The sequence below is a fragment of the Saccopteryx leptura genome, chromosome 9 (genome assembly GCF_036850995.1).
Source record: "Saccopteryx leptura isolate mSacLep1 chromosome 9, mSacLep1_pri_phased_curated, whole genome shotgun sequence".
In the NCBI taxonomy this organism is placed as follows: domain Eukaryota; kingdom Metazoa; phylum Chordata; class Mammalia; order Chiroptera; family Emballonuridae; genus Saccopteryx; species Saccopteryx leptura.
Genome location: NC_089511.1, coordinates 91,984,189 through 92,008,207, shown reverse-complemented (window position 1 = coordinate 92,008,207; position 24,019 = coordinate 91,984,189). Strand labels below are relative to the sequence as shown.

General features: G+C 40.1%; 1 protein-coding gene across 4 annotated transcripts in view; it reads left to right on the top strand.

The window, feature by feature from the left end:
* PARG (poly(ADP-ribose) glycohydrolase) overlaps positions 1–24,019 on the top strand; it is a 149,356-nt gene that overhangs the window by 3,434 nt on the left and 121,903 nt on the right. For all 4 annotated transcript variants that reach the window (XM_066348199.1, XM_066348198.1, XM_066348200.1 and 1 more), the window contains 5 exons: positions 1,080–2,048; positions 3,153–3,340; positions 5,892–6,010; positions 6,135–6,218; positions 10,577–10,651. In XM_066348199.1, the coding sequence (XP_066204296.1) occupies positions 1,080–2,048; positions 3,153–3,340; positions 5,892–6,010; positions 6,135–6,218; positions 10,577–10,651 (1,435 nt within the window). The remainder of the gene's footprint in view (positions 1–1,079; positions 2,049–3,152; positions 3,341–5,891; positions 6,011–6,134; positions 6,219–10,576; positions 10,652–24,019) is intronic.

Here is a 24,019-nt window from a genome sequence, read left to right as displayed (position 1 = left end):
TCCTGGGATAATATCAAGATTGAGATCCTTGTCAAGTCATTTAAGAAGTGTGGCATTTTAAATGCTATAAATGGAACTGAGGATGAGGCAATATATGAAGACAGTGATTCGTCATTAGACACAGATGAGGACAAGCTAATGGATGGGAGTTTTGACACTGATGAGGAGTTGTATGAATTTTATGATGAGTAAAACTTGCGTTCAATAACTTTATATAATACTTTTTTTTCTTCTAATTTTGGGCCCCCAAATTAAGGTGCATCTTATACATGGGAGCGTCTTATACATGGGGAAATATGGTATATAGAGAAATGAATAGCATGATACATGGATGTTATCTTGCTTAGTGTTATTTTCTCTCCTTGCTTTCTTAGTTTTTTAAATCCACATTTATTCATTCTTTCAGTTTATAAATAATAATTTTTTAAGAGTGTCCTATATTACAGGGACTCTCCTATGTACTTGAGATACAAAGAGGAAGGAGAAATCACCAGTCTTTGAGATAGTCATAGTGGTGGTGACAGGTACAGAAACACATGATTACAGAAAGTCCTCACTTACTGTCAATAGGTTTCACATCTTTAAGCGAAATGACAGTGTAATCAGTTTTGCTATAGGCTAATTGTTAGAAACAAGAGTTAAGTTCCTATTATATCCTATCAGCATCATATCAGAATGACATTGAATGAAACAACGTTATTCGAGGACCTGCTATGTTATTATTAGTGTGATAAATACTATAGTAAAGGTATAAATAGGATACAGTGGTGGTTAGTCTATGGAACGAATGATCCCCTTTACCTCTGCAGGAAAGACTGCACAGGAATGAGTGAGCTTTAACACTTCATTCTCGCAGGTGCTCACTAGTCACATAATTGGGGAAGGGCCTTCTAGAAATATGAGCAAAGGTATGTAGTCATGACAGAGAATGCTATATGCTCAGGTAGTCACAGGTAATTTAATTATTGCTGTGGCATTGTGGGAATGTGGTGGGGTAAGTGGTTTTTTGCGTCATAAGTTCTTCCTATTCTAAGTTCTGTTGAGTCATTGAGTTTTCTATTTTCTTATTGTTTGCACAGTAAAGAAAACAACAATACAAGAGTAGAATCCATGATGAGTTCTGCACGGAAAGATAACTTTTATCAACATAACATGGAAAAATTAGAAAATGTTTCTCAGCTAAATATTGATACATCACCAGCAGAAAGAGGCATACAATATCTGAACCCGTGTCAGATTGCCACTGTGTGTCAGTGGCAGAAGGAAGGGGAGCACACAGAGCGGCTTTTGGAAGGCGATCTTCCAGCAGTGACTCTGGTGTCAGAACGGTTTAGCAATGCTAACATTGATCGGTCACCTCAAAGTGATGATCACAGTGAGGAAAGTAGAGATAATCAACAATTATTCATCCCTGTAAAGTTTACAAATGCCAAGCAGACTGCAGAAGATGCACATGCACAGGTAGGGGAAGCCAGAAGCCACCAGACGTGCGGAAGGTCCTGCCACCTTGGGGAAGACTGTGCGGGCTGTCAACAGGAGGAAACAGACGAGGTGCCGGAGAGTCCCTTGTCAGACACTGGTTCAGAGGGTGTCTGTACTGGACTGAAGAATGCCAACAAATTGAGTAGACAAGAAAGTAGCCTAGGAAATTCTCCGCCATTTGAGAAAGAAAGTGAACTCGACTCACCAATGGATGTAGATAATTCCAAAAATAGTTGTCAGGACTCAGAACCAGATGAAGAGACAAGTCCAGGGTTTGATGAACAAGAAGATAACAGTTATTCTCAAACAGCAAATAAACCTTCAAGGCTCCAGGCAAAGGAAGCCGACACCGAATTGAGAAAGCAGTCCTCTGCTAAGGGGAGTGAAATTCGGTTCCATTTCCAATTTGAAGGAGAGAGTTGTGCCGGAATGAATGATTTAAATGCTAAACTGCCTGGAAATACTTCTAGCCTGAATGTGGAATGCAGAAATTACAAGCAATATCGGAAAAAGAGTTCTAAAATCACAGATCATTTTATGAGAATGCCCAAAGCAGAGGACAAAAGGTAACTTTTACCATCAGGCGTGTCTCTAAATAGTATAAGGTGTTTTGTAATTTTGTAAGGGGTAGTTTAGCAAAGATATTGTTAACAGTGAAGCAAAGGAACAGTTATGTTTGTTCTTATCTGTTTATGCTATATTTAAATCTAGACTCAAAATTAAAAATTTTAAAAAGCCCAGACATAAGAAGTAAATGAGTATTGTTAATCAGATGTTTATTTTCATGAACTTCCTTCTGAAATTTATGTGAATTACCAGGGCATAAAAGTATTTAATTGACAGTAGCTACTATTTAGCCATTTTCCAAGGCTATCATATACTACCTTTTCTCTAATGCTCTAATGGACAGGTAGGTAGTATTTTACTCACTTAACAAGTAAGAAACAAACTCAGGTTAGAGAATTCACTGAAATTATGTAATTTGGTAACACTAGCATTTGAGTTCCAGTCTGTCTAGCCTGCTATTTGGTGGCACAGCGGATAAAGCATTGACTTGAAATGCTAAAGTTACTGGTTCATAACCCTGGGCTTGCCTGATCAAGGTTCATAAGAGAAGCAACTCTTACGAGTTGATACTTCCTCCTCCAACCCCCCCCCCCCTTGCCTTTCTCTTTCCCTCTCTCTCTCTCTCTCTCTCTCTCTCTCTCTCTCTCTCAAAATCATTAATAAGAAAAATTCTAGTCTATCTAGTTACAAAAAAATACTAAGAATTACATTTTTGCAATTATTCCATATGGAATCTTAAAGCCCACTCTTATTATTTCTGTGATTTTTTTCCTATTAAAGTTCACTTCATTGAACATTCCTGTCTAGAACCCTGGGAAGAGGCTGACACTGTGAACCATGACTTACTTGATAGTGTCCATCTTCATACAGGGTACTTTTTTCAGAAGGTGATTTACATGAGTTTGGCAATTCCTTCTACAGACTATTGAAAAGAGCTCTTGGGTTTTACTAGAAACATTATAACCTTTTTTTTAATTACCAAGGAGAAAGAACAAACTTGGCACATTTTAAACAATAACATTCAGGGTAAGGTTTGTACTCTGAATCCAAGAGAATGTAAACACTAAGTAGTTTGTGACTGAATACATTTGGTTTGACCTTAGAAAAGAACATTGTGAAATCAAACATCAAAGAACAGACAGGAGGATCCCTAAATTCATCCCACCTCACCTTTCTTCAGATAAGAAATGGCTTGGAACTCCTATTGAGGAGATGAGGAGAATGCCGCGGTGTGGGATCCAGCTGCCTCTCTTGAGACCATCTGCCAATCACACAGTTACTATTCGGGTAGGTACTACCTCTAACCTATAAAGAGAGAAGACTCTAAGTCTTGATATCTTGGGATAGTTATTAATGTGAAAAACAAACCAAGTCCTGAGAAGTCTACAGAATGTAGAAATAAAATGATAGCTTAATATGGTACTTCACAAATCCATAAGATGAATCATTGTCAACTGATGAGGAAATGGAATTGTTTTGTATTTTTTTTAAAATTTGGGCCCTGGTCAGTGGCTCAGTGGATAGAGTGTCGGTCCAGTGTATGGATGTCCCAGGTTTGATCCCAGTCAGGGCACACAGGAGAAGTGACCATCTGCTTCTTTCCCCTCTCCCTCCCCTTTCTCACCCTGTTCCCCTCCCACAGCCAGTGGCTTGATTGGTTTGAGCATGGCCCCGGGTGCTGAGGATAGCTTGGTTAGTCCAAGCGGGTCAGCCTCAGGTGCTAAAAATAGGTTGGTACTTGAGCATCAGCTCCAGATGGGGTTGCAGGGTAGATCTTGGTCGGGGTGCATGCAGGAATCTGCTTCACAATCTTCCCTCCTCTCACCTAAAAAAATGAAAAAAGTCATTGGGGTTTCTTTTAAAAAAAAACTTAATTGGCAATATTTATTGAGTACCCACTACATGTTAGGTAAAGGGTTAGTTCCTAAAATTCATAGTTATAGTTCAGTATCTTCAAATCATTCTTCATTTTTTGGCCCTCTTTTCTGAGCTTTAGCTTCTAGACATCTCTATCACTGTTCCATAGGTATCTCAAGCTCAACATATCTAAAACCAACCTCATTTTTTAAACTGTGGTTAAATATACGTGATATAACATTTACCATTTTAACAACTTTAAAGTGTATGTTTCATCAGCATTAGGTACATTCACAGTGTTATGTAGACTCAACCCGCACTGAAACTTGGTATCTACCGAACAGTAACTCCCATTCCTTGTGAGCCCCGCTGACCTCTTTCATACTCTCTGTGATGTTTTAAATACTTCTTTATTGATGTATATAAAATTTACTCATTTTAAATGGTTAATTCAGTACACCACAGACCTCTCATTTATAACCTATTAGAATTGAAAATTTATACTCATTTATGTGATTTTTTGATTATGTGCAATGAAGTACTGATTCATGCTGCAACATGATGAACCTTGAAAACATTGTGGCAAGTGAAAGAGGCTGGATGCAAATGCCACATGTTGCATTATTTCATTAACATGCAATGTTCAGAATAGGAATACCTCCTACTGAAACATTTATTGAATGTTTATTATAAATAGCATATGTATATATACAGTATTTGCATATACATGTATGTACTATACATATAAAAACACATGCCATGCTCTGTGGTAAATATTTAGAATACAAAGTTAATATGGTTATTATTCTCAAGAAGTTTAGAGTCCAGTCTGACCTATGGTGGTGCAGTGGATAAAGTGTTGACCTGGAATGCTGTGGTCACTGGTTCGAAACCCCAGGCATGCCTAGTTAACTAGGAAAAGCAACTATTGAGTTGATGCTTCGTGCTCCCCATCCCTCTCTCTCCTCTCTCTAAAACCAATGAATAAAATCTTTTAAAAAAAGTTTGTAATGGGGGAAGGAAAAACCCGTGTGCTCTAGTATGATAATGAACTAATAAAACAAGAGGGAATAAACTGCCTTTAAAAATTTTTTAAGACTTCTTAAAGGAAATGAAATTGGGCTGAGTATTAAAGGTCAGAATAGATGTTTCACCAGATAGGGCTTGGGTAAGATAGGACATTAAAAACTGGGAGCATCAAGCCCTGGCCGGTTGGCTCAGCGGTAGAGCGTCGGCCTAGCGTGCGGAGGACCCGGGTTCGATTCCCGGCCAGGGCACATAGGAGAAGCGCCCATTTGCTTCTCCACCCCTCCCCCTCTCCTTCCTATCTGTCTCTCTCTTCCCCTCCCGCAGCCGAGGCTCCATTGGAGCAAAGATGGCCCGGGCGCTGGGGATGGCTCTGTGGCCTCTTCCTCAGGCGCTAGAGTGGCTCTGGTCGCAACATGGCGACGCCCATGGTGGGCGTGCCGGGTGGATCCCGGTCGGGCGCATGCGGGAGTCTGTCTGACTGTCTCTCCCTGTTTCCAGCTTCAGAAAAATGAAAAAACAAACAAACAAAAAAACTAGGAGCATCATTTGGAATCAGTAAAGCAGAGGGGAGCCATTATAAGGTTAGAAGCCTGGGAAAACTTGAGAAGGATTATGTCATTCCCAAATGAGTATGAGGTGTTTAAGGGGAATGAATGCTCTGGAAACAATTAGCGTTAGAGAAAGGGGTAGAAGGCTCTTGGCAGAAATTAAGGCAAGGAATAAAGAGGATCAGGGGCCTAAATGGGATGGAGGTAGAACACCCAGGAAATGGTGACTAGGAAACTGAAAAAATGGAAGTAAGGACTGGAAACAGCTGAGGATTTCTGAGATTTCTTGTCTAGGAGCTGATCTGCATTTTATAGCACTTGTTCTGCCTGCTGTATTTGAATTCTTTTGTAGACTACACACCCAGTTTTTACGCATTTATAGCTTTCTTTTTCATCTGTTTCAGGTAGATCTTTTGCAAGCAGGAGATGTTCCTAAACCTTTTCCAACACATTTTAAAGATTTGTGGGACAACAAGCATGTTAAGATGCCTTGTTCAGAACAAAACTTGTACCCTGTGGAAGATGAGGTAAAAACAAAATTGGTGTTCTTTTAGTCTCTGATAGTTAAGTACATTCTGGTTTGACTTCTGCTTCTATGACACAAAAAAACTTAAGAGTAACTTCCTCATTTGTTTTTCCTTTTCCTCAAAGAATGGTGAGCGAACTGCAGGGAGCAGATGGGAGCTCATTCAGACTGCGCTTCTCAACAAATTCACACGACCCCAAAACCTGAAGGTATGTTCTTTTTGCTGCCCTTGCCCCTTACATGTAGGCAGTTCTTTTTCTTTTCTTTTTTTATTTTTTTTTGTATTTTTCTGAAGCTGGAAACGGGGAGAGACAGTCAGACAGACTCCCGCATGCGCCCAACCGGGATCCACCCGGCAAGCCCACCAGGGGCAATGCTTTGCCCACCAGGGGGCGATGCTCTGCCCCTCCGGGGAGTCGCTCTGCTGTGACCAGAGCCACTCTAGCGCCTGGGGCAGAGGCCAAGGAGCCATCCCCAGCGCCCGGGCCATCTTTGCTCCAATGGAGCCTTGGCTGCGGGAGGGGAAGAGAGAGACAGAGAGGAAGGAGGGGGGCGGGGTGGAGAAGCAAATGGGCGCTTCTCCTATGTGCCCTGGCCGGGAATCGAACCCGGGTCCCCCGCACGCCAGGCCGACGCTCTACCGCTGAGCCAATCGGCCAGGGCCACATGTAGGCAGTTCTTAAGAGATGGGCCTTTTGTCTCAAAAACCTTTTTCTGATCTTTAATGGACAGAGGTAACAGCATTATTTCTGTGGAACTCGCTTACTTCCTGGTACACTGTTTAGCGACATTTTTGGTTTCTATTTTATCAATAGGAAATGTGTACAAGTATTAAAATAGGTTTTGTTGTCTTTGAGAGTCTTAGCTTTTGTTTATAGTTTCTCAGGTTTTTGTTTCTTTTTCTTGTGTGAGAGAGGGACAGATATGGACAGACAGACAGAAAGGGAGAGAGATGAATTGTAGCACCTTAGTTGTTCATTGATTACTTTCTCATATGTGCCCTGAGAGGGAGAGGAACTACAGCAGAGTGAGTGACCCCTTGCTCAAGCCAGTGAACCCGCACTTAAGCTGGTGACTGTGATTTCGATCCTGGGTCCTCTGCGTCCCAGTGTCTGCTGTACCCACTGCGCCACTCCCTGGTTAGGCAGTTTCTTAGGTTTTATATTGTTTTTCCACTTCTACTTACAAGTTATTTGAAAACTTTTTATACCTTTCTGTAGCTACTGGTTTTTTTAAAGTGAAAAGACATCAGTATGTTGTATCATAATATATTTTGAATATTTTATCTAGCGACAGTTGTTTTCAATCTTGTAATGTACTCCCTTTAAATGAAAGAAATTCTCAGGGTCTTCTGGAGTTTACTTACTTTTAGTATGATGTTAATTACATATGTACAAATATAAAACTAAATATAAATTGTAGTGTACAGCTATGTCGGCTTTGTTATTTCTGTTTGAAGTATGAAGAACTACCGTTTGGGTTGTGTTCATTGTCACAGTGAAAACAATTTGTAGTTAGTATTTCCTTTTGCACAGGAGTTTTTTAACCACTGATTTGAACTCCAAAATAGTATGCAGAGAAACTTGAAAGAATATTGTATAAAGGAAAAATTTTTTCATTTTGATTTTACTGTTTACTACTCACAGTTGGATGTTGGTAGATGCAAAGATGGGATCTGTGTGCAGAACATCAGCTGGCAAATACATGTGACAGTGACCGTTTGGGTCCAGATTCTCTGGCTTCAGCCATCCTGTATAGCAGTGTGTCTCAGGATGGCTCAGTCGTTAGATCATATTACCTGGTTAAAGTACCTGCCCTCCTTTTCACAGTGTGTTTTCTCTTGGCCTTTGTTTTTTAAAACCACAGTTATAATATTAATTCACAACACAGAAATAGGCCACCCAAGAATACTATCCAGACTCCATTTAGGGCCTCCATAGCCGTAAAGTCATGGTTATTGAAGAATTTTCCTATTTTTTTTTAAGCTTAAACACAGAATAATCATAGTGTTCTAAATTACATTGTCTATTCAGCTTTTTAGCAGTCAGGGGATATTCAATCACTGTACCATGATTGCTTTAGGAAAGGATAACTACTTTAATCTGAATTGCCCTTTCTTGTTTATTTTATAATAGATTTGACAGAACAGGGTAATCCATCGAAATTCTCTTCTATCTGGTTACTGTAATTGTTTCCTTTGCTGAAAGAACACTATGAGAGGGAGGGGAAAATATTAAATCCCTCATATAGACATGTATGTATATATACAGGAGGGTGGGGCAAAAGTAGGGTTACAATTATAAGGAGGTGAAACACAGTTTATTCTTGTATTGTTATATGAACAACTATAAACCTTCCTTTGCTCTACTCTGTATATATATATTTTTTGCTGTTTTTATGCATTTGGTGTTGACTTAAGAAGGATTAGAGATGTTAAAATTTTTTAAAAGGAGCAGTGTCCTCAAAAGTCGATTTAGCCAGTAATATTCCATAAGTAATGTGTCTGGTAATTTGCAAGGAGTGGGCTAATTTGTGCTTTATTTGGTTGTGCTATTATGACTTATGAACTAAACACTCAGTAGTTGATAGCTAAAAATACAAAATAGATTCCAGGTTTTCAGGAGACCTCATAGTAGACAGCTTTTGGGACTTGAAGACTGAAGTAAAAGTAAAAGTTAGGAGTTAATGCTAATTATAAAACCCCATTAAATAAGAGTGTAAATGCTACTTAAAGTATTTTTCCTCACCAACTTTGAGGAATAATTTATGTAAGTTTGAGAAAGTGCATCCTTTTAAAATGTGTAATTTGATGAGGTTTGACATTTGCATCTACCTGCTAAGCTCCCACTACTGTCATGATGCAGAATGTTCTAGTCACCCTCAAAGATTCCTTTTACCCCTTTGTAGTTGATTTTTCTTTCTGCATTGGTGCCAGGTAAACTATTGACCTGCTTTTTTTTTTTTTTTAAATCGCTTGATTTTAGAGAGACAGAAAGAGGAATGGGGGGCGGGGAGAGAAACATTCATTTGTTGTTCTTCTTAGTTGTACATTCATTGATTGCTTCCCACAAGTGCCCTTACTGGGGATCGAACCCACAATTTTGGTGTTTGGAGATGGTGCTCTGACTGAGTTAACTTACCAGGGATTTTTTATTCCTTTTTGAAGGAACTTGAATACCCCCTGATTGCAAGTAAATATACATTTTGTTGGCTCATTTTTTAACCTTGATAGATGCTTGGTGATTATATAGCATGAAATATTTTTCAGAAAGCTCTTTGTTAGAATAATGATCAAGAAATTTGGAAGATATATAGTAATAATTTAATGCCGTGTTTTTTAGATTTATGCATGCCTTCAGTAAAAATGTTTTGGAGTCTATATTATGAATATTAACATTTGTAAATTCTACATATTTATTATTATATGCACATTATAAAATATAATCAAAATAGAAATTTCAAAGAGTGAGATAAAATATAATTGTAAATAATAGTTCTTTCTGCCTAACTAATGGATTCTCTTATGCATATTCTACTCTGGTGACAAAAAGACAAAATTCCAGTGAATAAATTTTGAAGATTTTATTGGCTTTATTCACTGATTGATGAATTTGGGTGGCATCCCATCCAGAAATAGAAAGGAGCTGTACAAAACAAAGACTTTTAGAAGGAAGAAGGCAGTGGGGACAAGGGAGTTATAGTAACAAATATGGTTGTTGCTAGGTCACTTTCCTTTAGGGAATAGCAAGGGTCTGTCAGGTGGATTACCATACTAGTGCCAGCCAGGTGCTGATTGTCTGGTTTAAGATTCTTTTTCTGGGAGAGCAAAACTAAGTAAGTTTTTGTTTGGAGATGTGGAGCTCCTAATAAGTGACTCGGTTTTGGGCCTGTTGTTTTCAGTACCGGTGACCAGGTATAAAGCACTGCCTGTTCTGACAGTTAAGTGTTATATCATTAGGTGGCACATTATTTTGTCTTTTCATTCTATATAAATATATAGTTTATGTGAACTGCTAAGGGAAGATAACTGTTAATATTCAGCTTATAAAAATAGCTGATAATAAAGGGAAAAACACCAGTTTATGCTATAGGGCAATGTCTTTCAATTTTTTTTAAAATTATTGCCCCCTCCACCAGGGATCCTTTTCAGACATTTTTTCCCCCCAATTTACTGTCCCCTTGAAATTTTAATATAAGTATACTATATATCCATCCATATAGTGTGACATTTTGATGGCCAGAAGTCATAATATTTAATTTTTTTAGATTTCTAATACCAGTTTTTGTCAATTTGATTTGCATTACCTCTGTTTAGAATGCATGCTTTAGCGTAATTATGACTTTTCCCCTATTACTTAACCTACCTAATCTCATATTTCTTAAGTGACTAATGAATTAGTGTGCACTCTGTTTGTTCATAGCTGCTGATGTGGTGCTGCGGTTAATGGTAGGAGACAGTGTGTCCTGTGTTAGGAAATTTACTAGAAGTAGTTTGTAAAGGAGACAGGCTATTCATAAATAATTCACTTAACTATATCATGGGTTTTTGTTTATGTTTTTTCCATAGGATGCTATTCTTAAATACAATGTGGCATATTCTAAGAAGTGGGACTTTACAGCTTTGGTTGATTTCTGGGATAAGGTAAAAAAGTATGCTTATTTCTTTAACTGTGAATATAATATGACAACTATAAAAAAGTTTAAGAAAAATAACTCAATTCTGTCACACTAACACAATTATCTTTTACTTTTGTGAAAAATATTTCCTGGGGTTTTTTTTTTTTTTTTTGTATTTTTCTGAAGTGAGAAGTGCAGAAAGACAGGCTCCCACATGTGCCTGACTGAGATCCACCTGGCAAGCCCACTAGGGGGCGATGCTCTGCCCATCTGGGGCATTGCTCCCTTGCAACTGGAGTCATTCTAGTGCCTGAGGCAGAGGCCATGGAGCCGTCCTCAGCACTGGGGCCAACTTTGCTCCAATGGAGCCTTGGCTGTGGGAGGGGAAGAGAGAAACAGAAAGGAAGGAGAGGGGGAGGGGTGGAGAAGCAGATGGGTGCTTCTGTGTGCCCTGACTAAGAATCGAACTCGGGATCTACATGCTAGGCCGACCCTCCACTACTGAGCCAACTAGCCAGGGCCATTCCCTGTTATTTTTATATGCATGTCTTGGGAACTAATTTTGAATTTTGCTTTATTTTCTTTTTCTGTTATATTGTACCATTTTCAACATAATCAATGGCTGCATATTTTATGACTAGTTTCTGAGAATTTAATGATTTTCATATTCTCAGATGTCTAGGTCGTATCTAGTTTGTGTGTGTATACATGTACATATATGTACACACGTACATGTTTATATACACCGTTATACACCGCTTAAAAATGGGAATATAGTCTACACAGGCATCCCCAAACTACGGTCCGTGGGCCGCATGTGGCCCCCTGAGGCCATTTATCTGGGCCCCGCCGCACTTCTGGAAGGGGCACCTCTTTCATTGGTGGTGAGAGGAGCACTGTATGTGGCGGCCCTCCAACGGTCTGAGGGACAGTGAACTGGCCCCTTGTGTAAAAAGTTTGAGGACCCCTGGTACGAAATGCTAGGTGATTTCGTTGTTGCATAAACATCACAGATGTGCTTGTACTTACACAAACCTAGATGATGTAGCAAACTACACACCTAGTCTAAAAGCCTGTGCAGCATGTTACTGTAGAGAACAACATAGGATTAAATCAAGTGTAAGAGAAAACAGCACAGTCAAGGGCTGTGGTAAACACAGCTGTGTGAGGCTGCTGTGGGCTGTGTTTACAGTGCATGTTTTATAAGTAGAAAGAGCATGCTCTAAAGTGATGATAGAAGTACAGTGTGTCCGTAAAGTCATGGTGCACTTTTGACTGGTCACAGGAAAGCAACAAAAATGACAGAAATATGAAATCTGCACCAAATAAAAGGAAAACTCTCCCAGTTTCTGTAGGGTGATGTGGCAGCATGTGCACATGCGCAGATGATGACATAACACCATGTATACAGTGGAGCAGCCCACGGCCATGCCAGTCGAGATGTGGACGGTACAGAGGAAAGTTCAGTATGTTCTGTGGCTCGCTAAATTCGAATCCATTACCAAAGTGCAACGTGAATATCGGTGCGTTTATAACGAAGCACCACCACATAGGAATAACATTACTCGGTGGGATAAGCAGTTGAAGGAAACTGGCAGTTTGGTGGAGAAACCCCGTTCTGGTAGGCCATCAGTCAGTGATGAGTCTGTAGAGGCTATATGGAATAGCTACCTAAGGAGCCCTAAAAAATCTGTGCGTGAGCCCACATCTAACTGCACTGAATAGGTATGAAACTGGGAGAGTGTTCCTTTTATTTGGTGCAGATTTCACATTTCTGTCATCTTTTGTTGCTTTCCTGTGACCGGTCAAAAGTGCACCATGTCTTTATGGACACACTGTATAGTGTAATATATACATAAATCAGTCATTTGTTACCAAGTATCATGTACTATCCATAATTGTATGTGCTATACTTCCATGTGAACGGCAGTGCAGTTGGTTTGTGTACACCTACATCACCACAAACATGTGAGTGGTGTGCTTTCTGCACTTATGATGTCAGTAGGTGATAGGAAGTTTTGGCTCCATTATAATCTTATGAGACCACCTTTACATGTGGTCAGCTGTTGACTGAAATTGTATGTTTTTCCAAATTTGATATTGTTTCTTTAGGTGAGATCCAGAAATTATATGACTAAGTCAAAGAGCACAAAATTTTGTGGTCATGGATTTATGCTTTTAAATCATTTTCTGTTGGAGACTAACAATGTAGTATGCATCAACAGTGGGTAAAATACTACTTTCACCTTATTGTTGGAGGAAAGGGCATTATCCATTTTGAAAAAATTGCAGTATACCTTTTTTTAAATGATTTATTTTGAAATAATAATAGATTGACAAGAAATTATGAAATAACATACAGGGAAGTTCTATGCACACTTCATTCCACCTTCCCCAGTGTTAATTGCTTAAATAGATGTAATATAATGTCAGAATCAGAGTTAACATAAAAGCTTATTAGAGTTAACCAGTTACATAATTGTAGATTCATGTAACCACCACCACAGTCATGATAGGAGCTGTTCTACCACCATAGTGCTCACTGGTGCTGCCCATTGTCCCACACCAACACCTTCCTGACTTCTGGCACCAGTCTGTTCTCCATCTCTGTAGTTTTGGTATTTCAAAAACGGTTACAGTGTATAATTTTTTAAAATAGTCTTTTCTCACTCAGCAGAATTCCCTTAGATACACCAATAGTTTGTTCCTTTTTATTGTTGAGTGGCATTCCATGATGTAGATGTATCATAATTTGTTTAACGATAGCCACACTGTAGGACACTTGGGTGGTTTCCAGGTTTTGGCTATTATAAGAAGTCTGCTATGTACTGTTGTGTGCAGGTTTTTGCATAAACATAAGTTTTTATTTGTCTGAGGTAACTGCCCAAGAGTGTAGTTGTTGAATTGTTTGATAAGTATATTTTCAGTTTTAGAAGAAACTGCCAGTATACTTTTGCTAGGTTAGTAAGCCTCCTAAAGAATGATAATTATTTTCTTTTTAAAGTGAGAGAGACACAGAGAGAGACAGACAGACAGGAAGGGAGAGAGATGAGAAGCATCAGTTCTTCGTTGTGGCACCTTAGCTGTTCATTGATTGCTTTCGCATAATTGCCTTGACCAGGGGGCTCCAGCCAAGGCAGTGATCCCTTGCTCAAGCCAGCGATCTATGGGCTCAAGCCAGCAATCATGGGGTACTATGATTCCATGCCCAAGCGGGATGAGCCTGCACTCAAGCCGGCGACATTAGGGTTTTGAACCTGGATCCTTGGCATTCCAGACCAATGATGCTCGATCCACTGAGCCACTGCCTGGTCAGGCAGAAAGATACTGTATATATGATCTTTAAAAATTTTTTTAAAAATTTCTTTCTCACATTTTTTTTAGACATTCATAATATGTGTTTTCACTTACTAATAATAGAAACTGCATGTAATTTTTGAAATGGAAACATTTTGAATTGAAATATTTTCAATACCACATAATTTTGATTTACCTAATAATAATTATTGAACTTTGAACATGTCCTATATTTTTTATATTGGGGCCATTCATTCTCCCACCTGTTTTTTCAGATAAATAACTCTGTGAGATAGAATAAGATGATGATTATTATTATTCCTATTGTAAATAGGTATTTGTGATTTTTTTTTTTTTTTTGTAATTTTCTGAAGTGAGAAGCAGGGAGGCAGAGAGGCAGACTCCTGCATGGGCCTGACCAGGATCCACCCAGCATGCCCACCAGGGGACTATGCTGTGCCCATCTGAGGCGTTACTCCATTCCAACTGGAGCCAATCTAGCGCATGAGGCAGAGGCCATTAGCCGTCCTCAGTGCCTGGGCCAACTTTGCTCCAATGGAGCCTTGGCTTCGGGAAGGGAAGAGAGAGACAGAGAGAAAGGAGAAGGTTTGGAAGGGTGGAGAAGCAGATGGGCACTTCTCCTGTGTGTCCTGGCTGGGAATTGAACTCGGGACATCCAGATGCCGGGCTGATGCTCTACCACTGAGCCAACCGGCCAGGGCTGGGCATTTCTGATTTAGAGATGGATTTTCTTGGCCAGACTGACACAGATTGTCCCTGCAGGTCACTGTAACCCAATCGATGTTCTTTCTGCTATTGCCTGCAATTATAGTATGCTGTCCCTGTGCACATACCCTTCCCTCTTACTTGCTTCCTTATTTTCTCTGCAATAAGGGATTGATATGCCCCCTTCCTCCACTTTTCTCTGTTGAAATTCGATCTCCCAGACTCACATGTTCCTTTCTGTTCTCTCCAGAATGAGAAGTCACCTTTCTTAGACTTTCCATGGCAAATTTTAAAATATATTTTGTGGCACTCCCACTCTTTGCGTTGCTTCATTCTTGATGAAATGCTGACATCTTCTAGGACATCAAGTTTCTTGGGGCAGAGATTGTCTTTCTTAGCTTTGAGTTTCCTATAGCACCTGCACAGTGCTTTACATATACTGTGTGCTTCGTAAGTAGTTAGGGACTCGATTTCATAGGAGCTCAGGTAGTCGTATTGGTATTCAGGGTTATCAAGTTCAGAAAGATATTATCTAAAAGTAAAACGGTATAGGTTAACAAAACTTATTATGTTTCTACTTCCTGTCCACCCCATGCCCCTCCCTACCGATGCTCCAAAACACACACTTAAATATAGCATACTCTTCTTGGGGCATTTTTACTTAATGATATTCTATATAGTTTTCTTGTCAGTTCATTTCCTTTGACATTACAGTACCTGATTGTTTTTCCTCTGGACTGCTAGTGGTAATTCAAAAGAAAGTGGTTGGTTAATTACATTTTCAGGAATCAGATATTAAGATTTTTGTGGCCTGACCAGGTGGTGGCGCAGTGGATAGAGCGTCGGACTGGGATGCGAAGGACCCAGGTTTGATACCCCGAGGTCGCCAGCGTGAGCGCAGGCTCATCTGGTTTGAGCAAAGCTCACCAGCTTGGATTCAAGGTCAATGGCTCAAGCAAGGGGTTACTCGGTCTGCTGTAGCCCCACGGTCAAGGCACATATGAGAAAGCAATCAATGAAAGCAGCTAAGGTGTCAAAACGAAAAACTGATGATATATGCTTCTCATCTCTCTCCGTTCCTGTCTGTCTGTCCTGTCTGTCCCTCTCTCTGACTTTCCGTCTGTAAAAAAAAAAAATTTTTGTGAATTATTATAGTTATTTTCTGTTAATTTCGAAGAGCCTGAACATGTGAAAATGCCATTGACAGTGGTATAAATAACACAACTACCTACCCCAGAGATGTTTTTATCATCTCATGAAGTATTTGTGAGACAGTATGATCACCAGCTGTATCAGAATTCAATGGAAGGCATGTTGAAACATAGATTGCTGATATCACCCACTTCAGTTTCTGATTTTGTAGGTCTGGATAGGACCTGAGACTTTGCATTTTATTAGGTTTTAATTTATGGGGTGACATTGGTTAATAAACTTCTATAGGATTCAAATGTACAATTCTCTAATACATCATCTGTATATTGTATTCACCACTAAAAGTCAAATCTTTCTTCTGCATCCTTTCTAGATTTCTTTTCTTTTTTTTTCCTTTGGACACAAGCTGGTGAGCCTTGCTCAAACCAGATGAGCCCGCGCTCAAGCCAGCAACCTTGAGGTTTTTTTGTTTTTGTTTTTACAAGGACAGAGAGAAAGTCAGAGAGAGGTATAGATAGGGACAGACAGACAGGAACAGAGAGAGATGAGAAGCATTAATCATCAGTTTTTTGTTGTGACACTTTAGTTGTTCATTGATTGCTTTCTCGTATGTGCCTTGACCGCGGGCCTTCAGCAGACCGAGTAACCCCTTGCTTGAGCCAGCAACCTTGGGTCCAAGCTGGTGAGCTTTTTGCTCAAGCCAGATGAGCCTGCGCTCAAGCTGGCAACCTCGGGGTCTTGAACCTGGGTCCTTCCACATCCCAGTCTGACGCTCTATCCACTATGCCACCACCTGGTCAGGCTCTAGATTTCTATTTTTGATATCACTAAGTCTTTCCTCTAACTGGTCAGCTCTATTTCCTGTGCTCACTAGTTCATTCTTCATTATTGAGTTCTTCATCTCTAGCATTTATTTTATTATTTGTGTGTGTGTGTGTGTGTGTGAGAGAGAGAGAGAGAGAGAGAGAGAGGGGACAGGAAGGGAGAGAGATAAAAAGTGTCAACTCGTAGTTGTTTCACTTTAGTTGTTCATTGATTGCTTCTCATACGTCCCTTGACCAAGAGGGCTCGAGCTGAGCGAGTGACCCCTTGCTTAAGCCAGCAACCTCTGGTCTCAAACCAGCAACCATGCGATCATGTTTATGATCCTGCACTCCAGCTAGTGACCCCACACTCAAGTTGGTGAGCCTGCACTCAAGCTGGTGACCTTGTGGGTTTCGAATCTAGTACTTCAGTATCCCAGATTGACAGTCTATCCACTGAGCCAACACTGGTCAGGCTCCAGCATTTCTTTTTGGTGTTTTTTAAAATTTTCAGTCTCTTTGGTAAAGTTTTGTTTGTTGATTTTATATCTGAGTTCATTAAACTGCCTATCTGTGTTTTCTTGTATCTTGTTCGGTAACTGCAATCTTGAATTCTTTGTCATTTAAACCACATATATTTCCATGTCTTTATTTTCTGGAGATATTTTATTTACTTTCTGAGCTGCCTCATTACCTTGGTTATTCATGGTATTTTATGGATTCCTTCTCTTGTCTACACATCTATGGGAATGAAATCTGCACTTTTTTTTTAAGAGTGGTCCTTTATGTAGTTGGTTGCTAAGAAGAAGTATTTCTTTGTTTACCAGTAGGTGGCACTGAAGCACAAATTTTAGTTTCTCTTGCTCTGCTTTGGCTTCTTAGCACTCTGCTGGGTGGTGGAAAATGTTCCCTGGGCAGTTGGGCATCTATCTCCTCTCTGACTATGTCTCCTCAGTCTGAGGGCACCACCCCTCTGGGGGAATTGGTGGGCGATGGTGTTCCTAGCCTGTGAAATTCTAGCACTGGCCCCTGCAGCCAGACACTGCCAGCAGCACTGCACTGTTGAAGGTGCCTCCCCACCCCCTCTGGCTCAGTCCGATGATGGTTGATGGTGAGTGAGCTGGGAGTGGCCAGAGGCCGGCTGGTACATTTCTGGCATTGTTTTCTTCCCATTAATGGCGACTGCCAGACCTCAGCTGCCTCACCTCTGTATTTCCACACTGTCACAGGGATTAGCCACAGGGTCCTGCCCCGGCTGCTCAGGAAAGTGCTTCTGCCTCTCTAGTTCTCAGGGCTGCAGATACTATACTCTGTTGTCTGACACTCACTGCTATAGCTTCTGGGGCCCACGTCTGGCTTTGGGAAGGTAAGGGGAGGTGGTCAGCCCCCTCATCACATTCCTCTACCCCCTGCTTGTTTTCTATGTGGCAAGGACTGCCACTAGACAACTGAGGTTGTGTCTTTGCCTTCAGTCTCCACCTTGGTCACTGGACTTGTTTACAAAATGTACCAATCACTCAGGCAGGAACACTTACACTCAGTGTATCACTCTGCTCCTTGGGGTTGCAGGGAGTGCAGACCATACAGCCTGATAACTCCCCATAAGGAGACCTGCAGTGAGTTCCGGGTTCTGGGGTGAATGAATTTGCATTTTTGATGGGTTCCTGGATGCTTTTTTTTTTTTTAAAGATTTTATTTATTCATTATAGAGAGGGGGAGAGAGAGAGAGAGAAGGGGGGAGGAGCAGAAAGCATCAACTCCCATATGTGCCTTGACCAGGCAAGCTCAGGGTTTTGAACCGGCAACCTCAGTGTTTCCAGGTTGATGCTTTATCCACTGCGCCACCACAGGTCAGGCCATGGTTCCTGGATGCTTTTGCTGCTGCTGGCTCAGCTACCACACTTTGAGAACCCCTAGTGGATGAAAGCATATAGAATAGAAATGAGAATCATGTGTTCTTAGTGTCAATTCTTTGTAGCTTTGGACAAGCCACATGACCCCATTTAGTTTCCTCATTTGTTAAATTGACAAAATAACCACTTTTTTCATCTTAATGACATGTTTTAAGGATCCAACTAACTAGTGTATCTGAAATTACATCTTTATTTATTTTTTTATTTTTATTTATTCATTTAGAGAGGAGAGAGAGAGAGACAGAAAGAGAGAGGGGAGAGACAGAGAGAGAGAAGGGAGGAGGAGCTGGAAGCATCAACTCCCATATGTGCCTTGACCAGGCAAGCCCAGGGTTTCGAACCGGCGACCTCAGCATTTCCAGGTTGACGCTTTATCCACTGTGCCACCACAGGTCAGGCTGAAATTACTTTTTTAAAAAATTATTTTTATTTATTTATTCATTTTAGAGAAGAGAGAGAGAGAGAGAGAGAGAGAGAGAGAGAGAGAAAAGGGGGATGGAGCAGGAAGCATCAACTCCCACCTGTGCCTTGACCAGGCAAGCCCAGGGTTTTGAACCAGTGACCTCAGCGTTCCAGGTTATGCTCTGAAATTACTTTTAAAATTCAGGAGTGATAATCAAATATGTTGTTACTTTCTTACATCTAAAAACAAGTTTGTTTTGCCACTTAAAAAAAAGATTGTGTCAACCTGGAGCACTGAGGTTGCCAACTTGATCCCATTGTTGCCCGTTGGATCCCCAGTCAAGGCACATATGAAAAGCAATCAATGGATGTATAGCTAAAGTGAGCAACTCGATGATACTTTCTCTCTCTCTCTCTCTCTCTCTCTCTTCCTTGCCCCCTCCTCTCCCTCCCCTTCTCTTTCTCTCCCTCTCCCTCCCTTCTCCCCCCTTCTCCCCTCCATCCCTCCATCTTTCCCTCCTTCTCTCTCCCTTCCTCCTTCCCTCTCCCTCCCTCCTTCTCTCCCTGTCTCTTTCTCCCTCCTTCCTTCCCTCTCTCTCTCTCTCAAAAAAAATATTTTTTTACCATTAACATATCTAAATTGCAGAAAATTTGGAAAATATAAGAAAGTACACCATAGAAATGTCCTGGGATTTTGCTACCCAGAAACAATCACTGTTTAACATTTTAAAAAATGTAATTCTGTCCAACTACGCACTATGAATGTGGATTTTTTAAAATGTTATTTTTTTGCAATGAATGTCTTCGTGCCTGAATCTTTTGTGTTGATTATATCCTCAGAATAGATTCCTAGGCATGTAATTATTAGTTTTAAGGCCTTTGACACATACTGCCAGCTTGCTTTCTTAGAAGCGTGTGGTGGTTTGGTTCTCACCAGCAGTGCAGGTGAGCCCGCATCCCCATGCCCGGTTCAGTGTGTTTACTTACAGAGTATGCTAATACATAAAACGCACTGTATACTATTTTTGGCCGAATAAGGGCTTAATATGTTTGTTAAATTTGTTGCCTGGGAAGATGTGCCTATAATATTCCAGCTTCTTAGAAAAGCAAATTTTGGTTAGGATAAAGTAATTTTCTGGCAGTTATGTAGTATCAGTGGAGGATACTATGTTTTAATGACATTACTGCTCAGACTCTGCAAAGTAATTTTCCTACATAAAACATGGGGGTTTATAACATAAATTATAAATTTAAAATTATTCCTTTCAGAATTTGAGATTATTTTTCTCTTGGGTATACACACACACACACACTATATTTTTTATAGATTGAAAGAAGTATGTCAGTGACTTTTTTTTTTTAACTTATTTTTTTTTAAATTTATTTATTCATTTTTAGAGAGGAGAGAGAGGAGAGAGAGGGAGAGAGAGAGAGAGAAGGGAGGAGGAGCTGGAAGCATCAACTCCCATATGTGCCTTGACCAGGCAAGCCCAGGGTTTTGAACCGGCAACCTCAGTGTTTCTAGGTTGACGCCTTATCCACTGAGCCACCACAGGTCAGGCTGTCAGTGACTTTTGAGGAAAGGAAAAAAAAAGAAATGGCATTTATTGAGGACATAGGTGTACCAAAAGCAATAGAATTTTGAGTTTAGATCTCAACACTTTTGTGACGTGTAGGTACCACATTCAGTGGAGAGAGGAAAATAGGTTAAGTAGCTATGCAGCATTAAGCAGGTGAACCTAGATTTGAGCTCAGTTTAGCTCCAGCTCAAAATTGGTAACCAGTACCTATTCTTTGACTACATGAAGGACTATGTTATTTTTATTGTAATGATATTTATCCCTTAAAGAACACTGAACACATTTATATACAAGGCATTGTACTATGAAAGAGACAATTAATTTTGATAGTCTTGTCCTCAGAAAGCAGGGGTACTGTACGTGTCCATAGATGACTAATAATTAGAGTGGAAGAAATGTGCTGTTAGAGTCTTTATACCTTTTTATTGCTGAGTAAAATTCCATTGTGTGAATATTATCACATGTTGTTTATCCATTCATCAGTGGACATTTAGGGTGTTTCCACTTTCTGGCTATCAATAGTCCTGTTGCTATGAACTTTCATGTGCAGGTTTGGTGTAGGCAATTGTTTTCAGTTCTCTTGTTTATAAATACTTAGGAATTACTAGGTCATGTAGTAACTTTTTAACATTTTAAGGAACTGCCAAACTATTTTCCAAAGTTGATGCTTCATTTTGTGATCCTACCAGCAATGCACAAAGGTTCCAGTTTCTCACATCCTCATTTGTAGTCTGTGTCCTTTTTTAACCATTGTAGTTGGTGTGATGTAGTATTTCATTGTAGTTTCTATTGAATTTCAAATGACAAAGGAAGTTGAGCATCTTTTTGTGAATTTATTGGCCATTTGTTTATCTTCTTTAGAGAAACAGCCATTCAGATACTGTATTTCCCCATGTATAAAATGCACCATTTTCCAAAAATTTTGAGGTTTATAAACTGGGTACTTCTTATACAGTGGTTGTAGATTTTTTTTACTTGCATTTCTCGCTTTTTTGCTTTTGTTTTTGCGCTCATTGTTGTAGAATTTTTTACTTGCATTTCCTGCTTTTTCCCGCTTGTTGTCTTTGTGCTTATTGTTTCGCACTTGTTACTGGTATATTATGGTAGGTTATGTTTTGCTACATCTGCCGTAGCAAAGATTTTTGTACAGTGCTGAATTCAAGTTAAAAGTGATCCAGTTTGCAAAAGTGAATGGAAATAGAGCTGCTGAATGTAAGTTTGGTCCTCCTCCAAATGAAAAATCAATCTGAGACTGGGTACAGGAAGAAGAAACCCTACTGAAAATGCCATGGCAGAAGAAGGCCATGAGAGGCAAGTCAGCAAATGGCCTGATTTAGAGAAGGAACTGAAGATATGGATTGAAGAGCAAAGAGCAATTGGGATTCCTGTGTCCACAAAGATGGTTCAGCATGAGGCAAAAATAATTGCTGATGAAAAAGAAGTTACTGACTTCAAAGGAGGACAAAAATTGGTGCTTCAGGTTCATGAAACAGAATGGACTAAGCATGCGTACATACACCTGACTTGCTCAAAAGATGCCTGAAGCTATGAACAGAAGGTGCTTGAATTTCATCGTTTTGTCATGCAGTGTCAGAGGACACATCAGTTTGAGTAGGGACAGATTGCAGATATGGACAAAATTCCCCTTCAATTTAATGTCCCAAGTAACAGAACTGTTGATAAGAAGGGGGTGAAAACTGTAACTGTGAAGACAAGTGGACATGAAAAGAGCCATTACACAGTTGTTCTAGCTTGTTCTGCTGACAGAACCAAGCTGCCTCCTATGCTGATTTTCATACATGGAACAATGCCAAAAGAAGACATTCCTCGAGGAGTGATAGTCCACATTCCTGACAAGGTTTGGATGGATCAGGTTGCAATGAAGATCTGGTTTGAGAAAGTTTGGAGAAGGAGACCAGGTAGGCTCTTATGCAAACTTGCCCTATTGGTGCTTGATCAGTTCAGGACACACATAACAAAAAACACAAAGAAGATGGTTACAGACCAAAAAACAAAACTTGCTGTCATATCTGGAGACTTGACATCCCAGCTCCAACCACTTGTCAGCATTAACAAACCCTTCAAAGCTGCCATGAGAAATGAATGGAACCAATGGATGAAGTCTTCTGGGGACAATTTGACACCAGCAGGAAGAGTGTAGAAACCAACTATAGGAGAAGTTTGTACTTGGGTGAAAAGATCCTGGGATAATATCAAGATTGAGATAGCTGTCAAGTCATTTAAGAAGTGTGGTATTTCAAATGCCGTAGATCAGGTGTCGGGAACCTTTTTGGCTGAGAGAGCCATGAATGCCACATATTTTAAAATGTAATTCTGTGAGAGCCATATAACTACCTGTGTACATTACGCATTATCCAATAAAAATTTGGTGTTGTCCCGGAGGACAGCTGTGATTGGCTCCAGCCACCCGCAACCATTAACGTGAGTGGTAGGAAATGAATGGATTGTAATACATGAGAATGTTTTATATTTTTAACGTTATTATTTTTTTATTAAAGATTTGTCTGCGAGCCAGATGCAGCCATCAAAAGAGCCACATCTGGCTCGCGAGCCATAGGTTCCCAACCCCTGCCATAAATGTAACTGAGGATGAGGCAATATATGAAGACAGTGATTCATCATCAGACACAGATGAGGACAAGCTAATGGATGGGAGTTTTGACAGTGATGAGGAGTTGTATGAATTTTATAATGAATAAGACCTGAGTTCAAAGTATTTATGAAATACTTTTTTTTCTCAAATTTTGGGCCCCAAAATTAAGGTGTATCTTATACATGGGAGCGTCTTATACGTGGGGAAATAGGGTACTTTGTTCTTTTTAAAAATTGGGCTTTTTGTCTTTATTATTGAGTTGTAAGTGTTCTTTATATATTCTGGATGCAAGTTCCTTAGCCGATATATAAGTTCCAGATATTTTCTCTCATTTTGTGGGTTGTCATTACATTTTATTTGTGGTGTTTTTTGAAGCACAAAAGTTTTTAATTTTGATGAAGTCTAATTTATTTATTTATTTTTTCTTATATGAGAAGTAGGGAGGGAGGCAGAAAGACTCCCACGTGTACCCTGACCAGGATCCACTTAGAAAGCCCCCTATGGGGCAATGCTCTGCTCATCCGGGGGTGTTGCTCTGTTGCTCAGTAACCAAGCTATTTTAGCATCTGAGGTGAGGCTGTGGAGCCATCCTTAGTGCCTGGGGCCAACTTGTTCCAACTGAGCCGTGGCTGTGGGAGGAGAAATGAGAAAGAGAGAGAGAGAGAGAGAGAGAGAGAGAGAGAGAAAGAGAGAGAAGGGGGGAAGGGTGGTGTGCCCTGACTGGGAATTGAACCCAGGACTTCCACCTATTGGGCTGACACTCTACTACCTAGCCAACGGACCAGGGCCTAATCTATCTATTTTTTTTTAAAGATTTTATTTATTGATTTTACAGAAAGAGGGGTAGGGGGAATAAGAATTTGCTTCATTTTAGTTGTCATTGCTTGCTTGTTGTGTCTGCCTTGA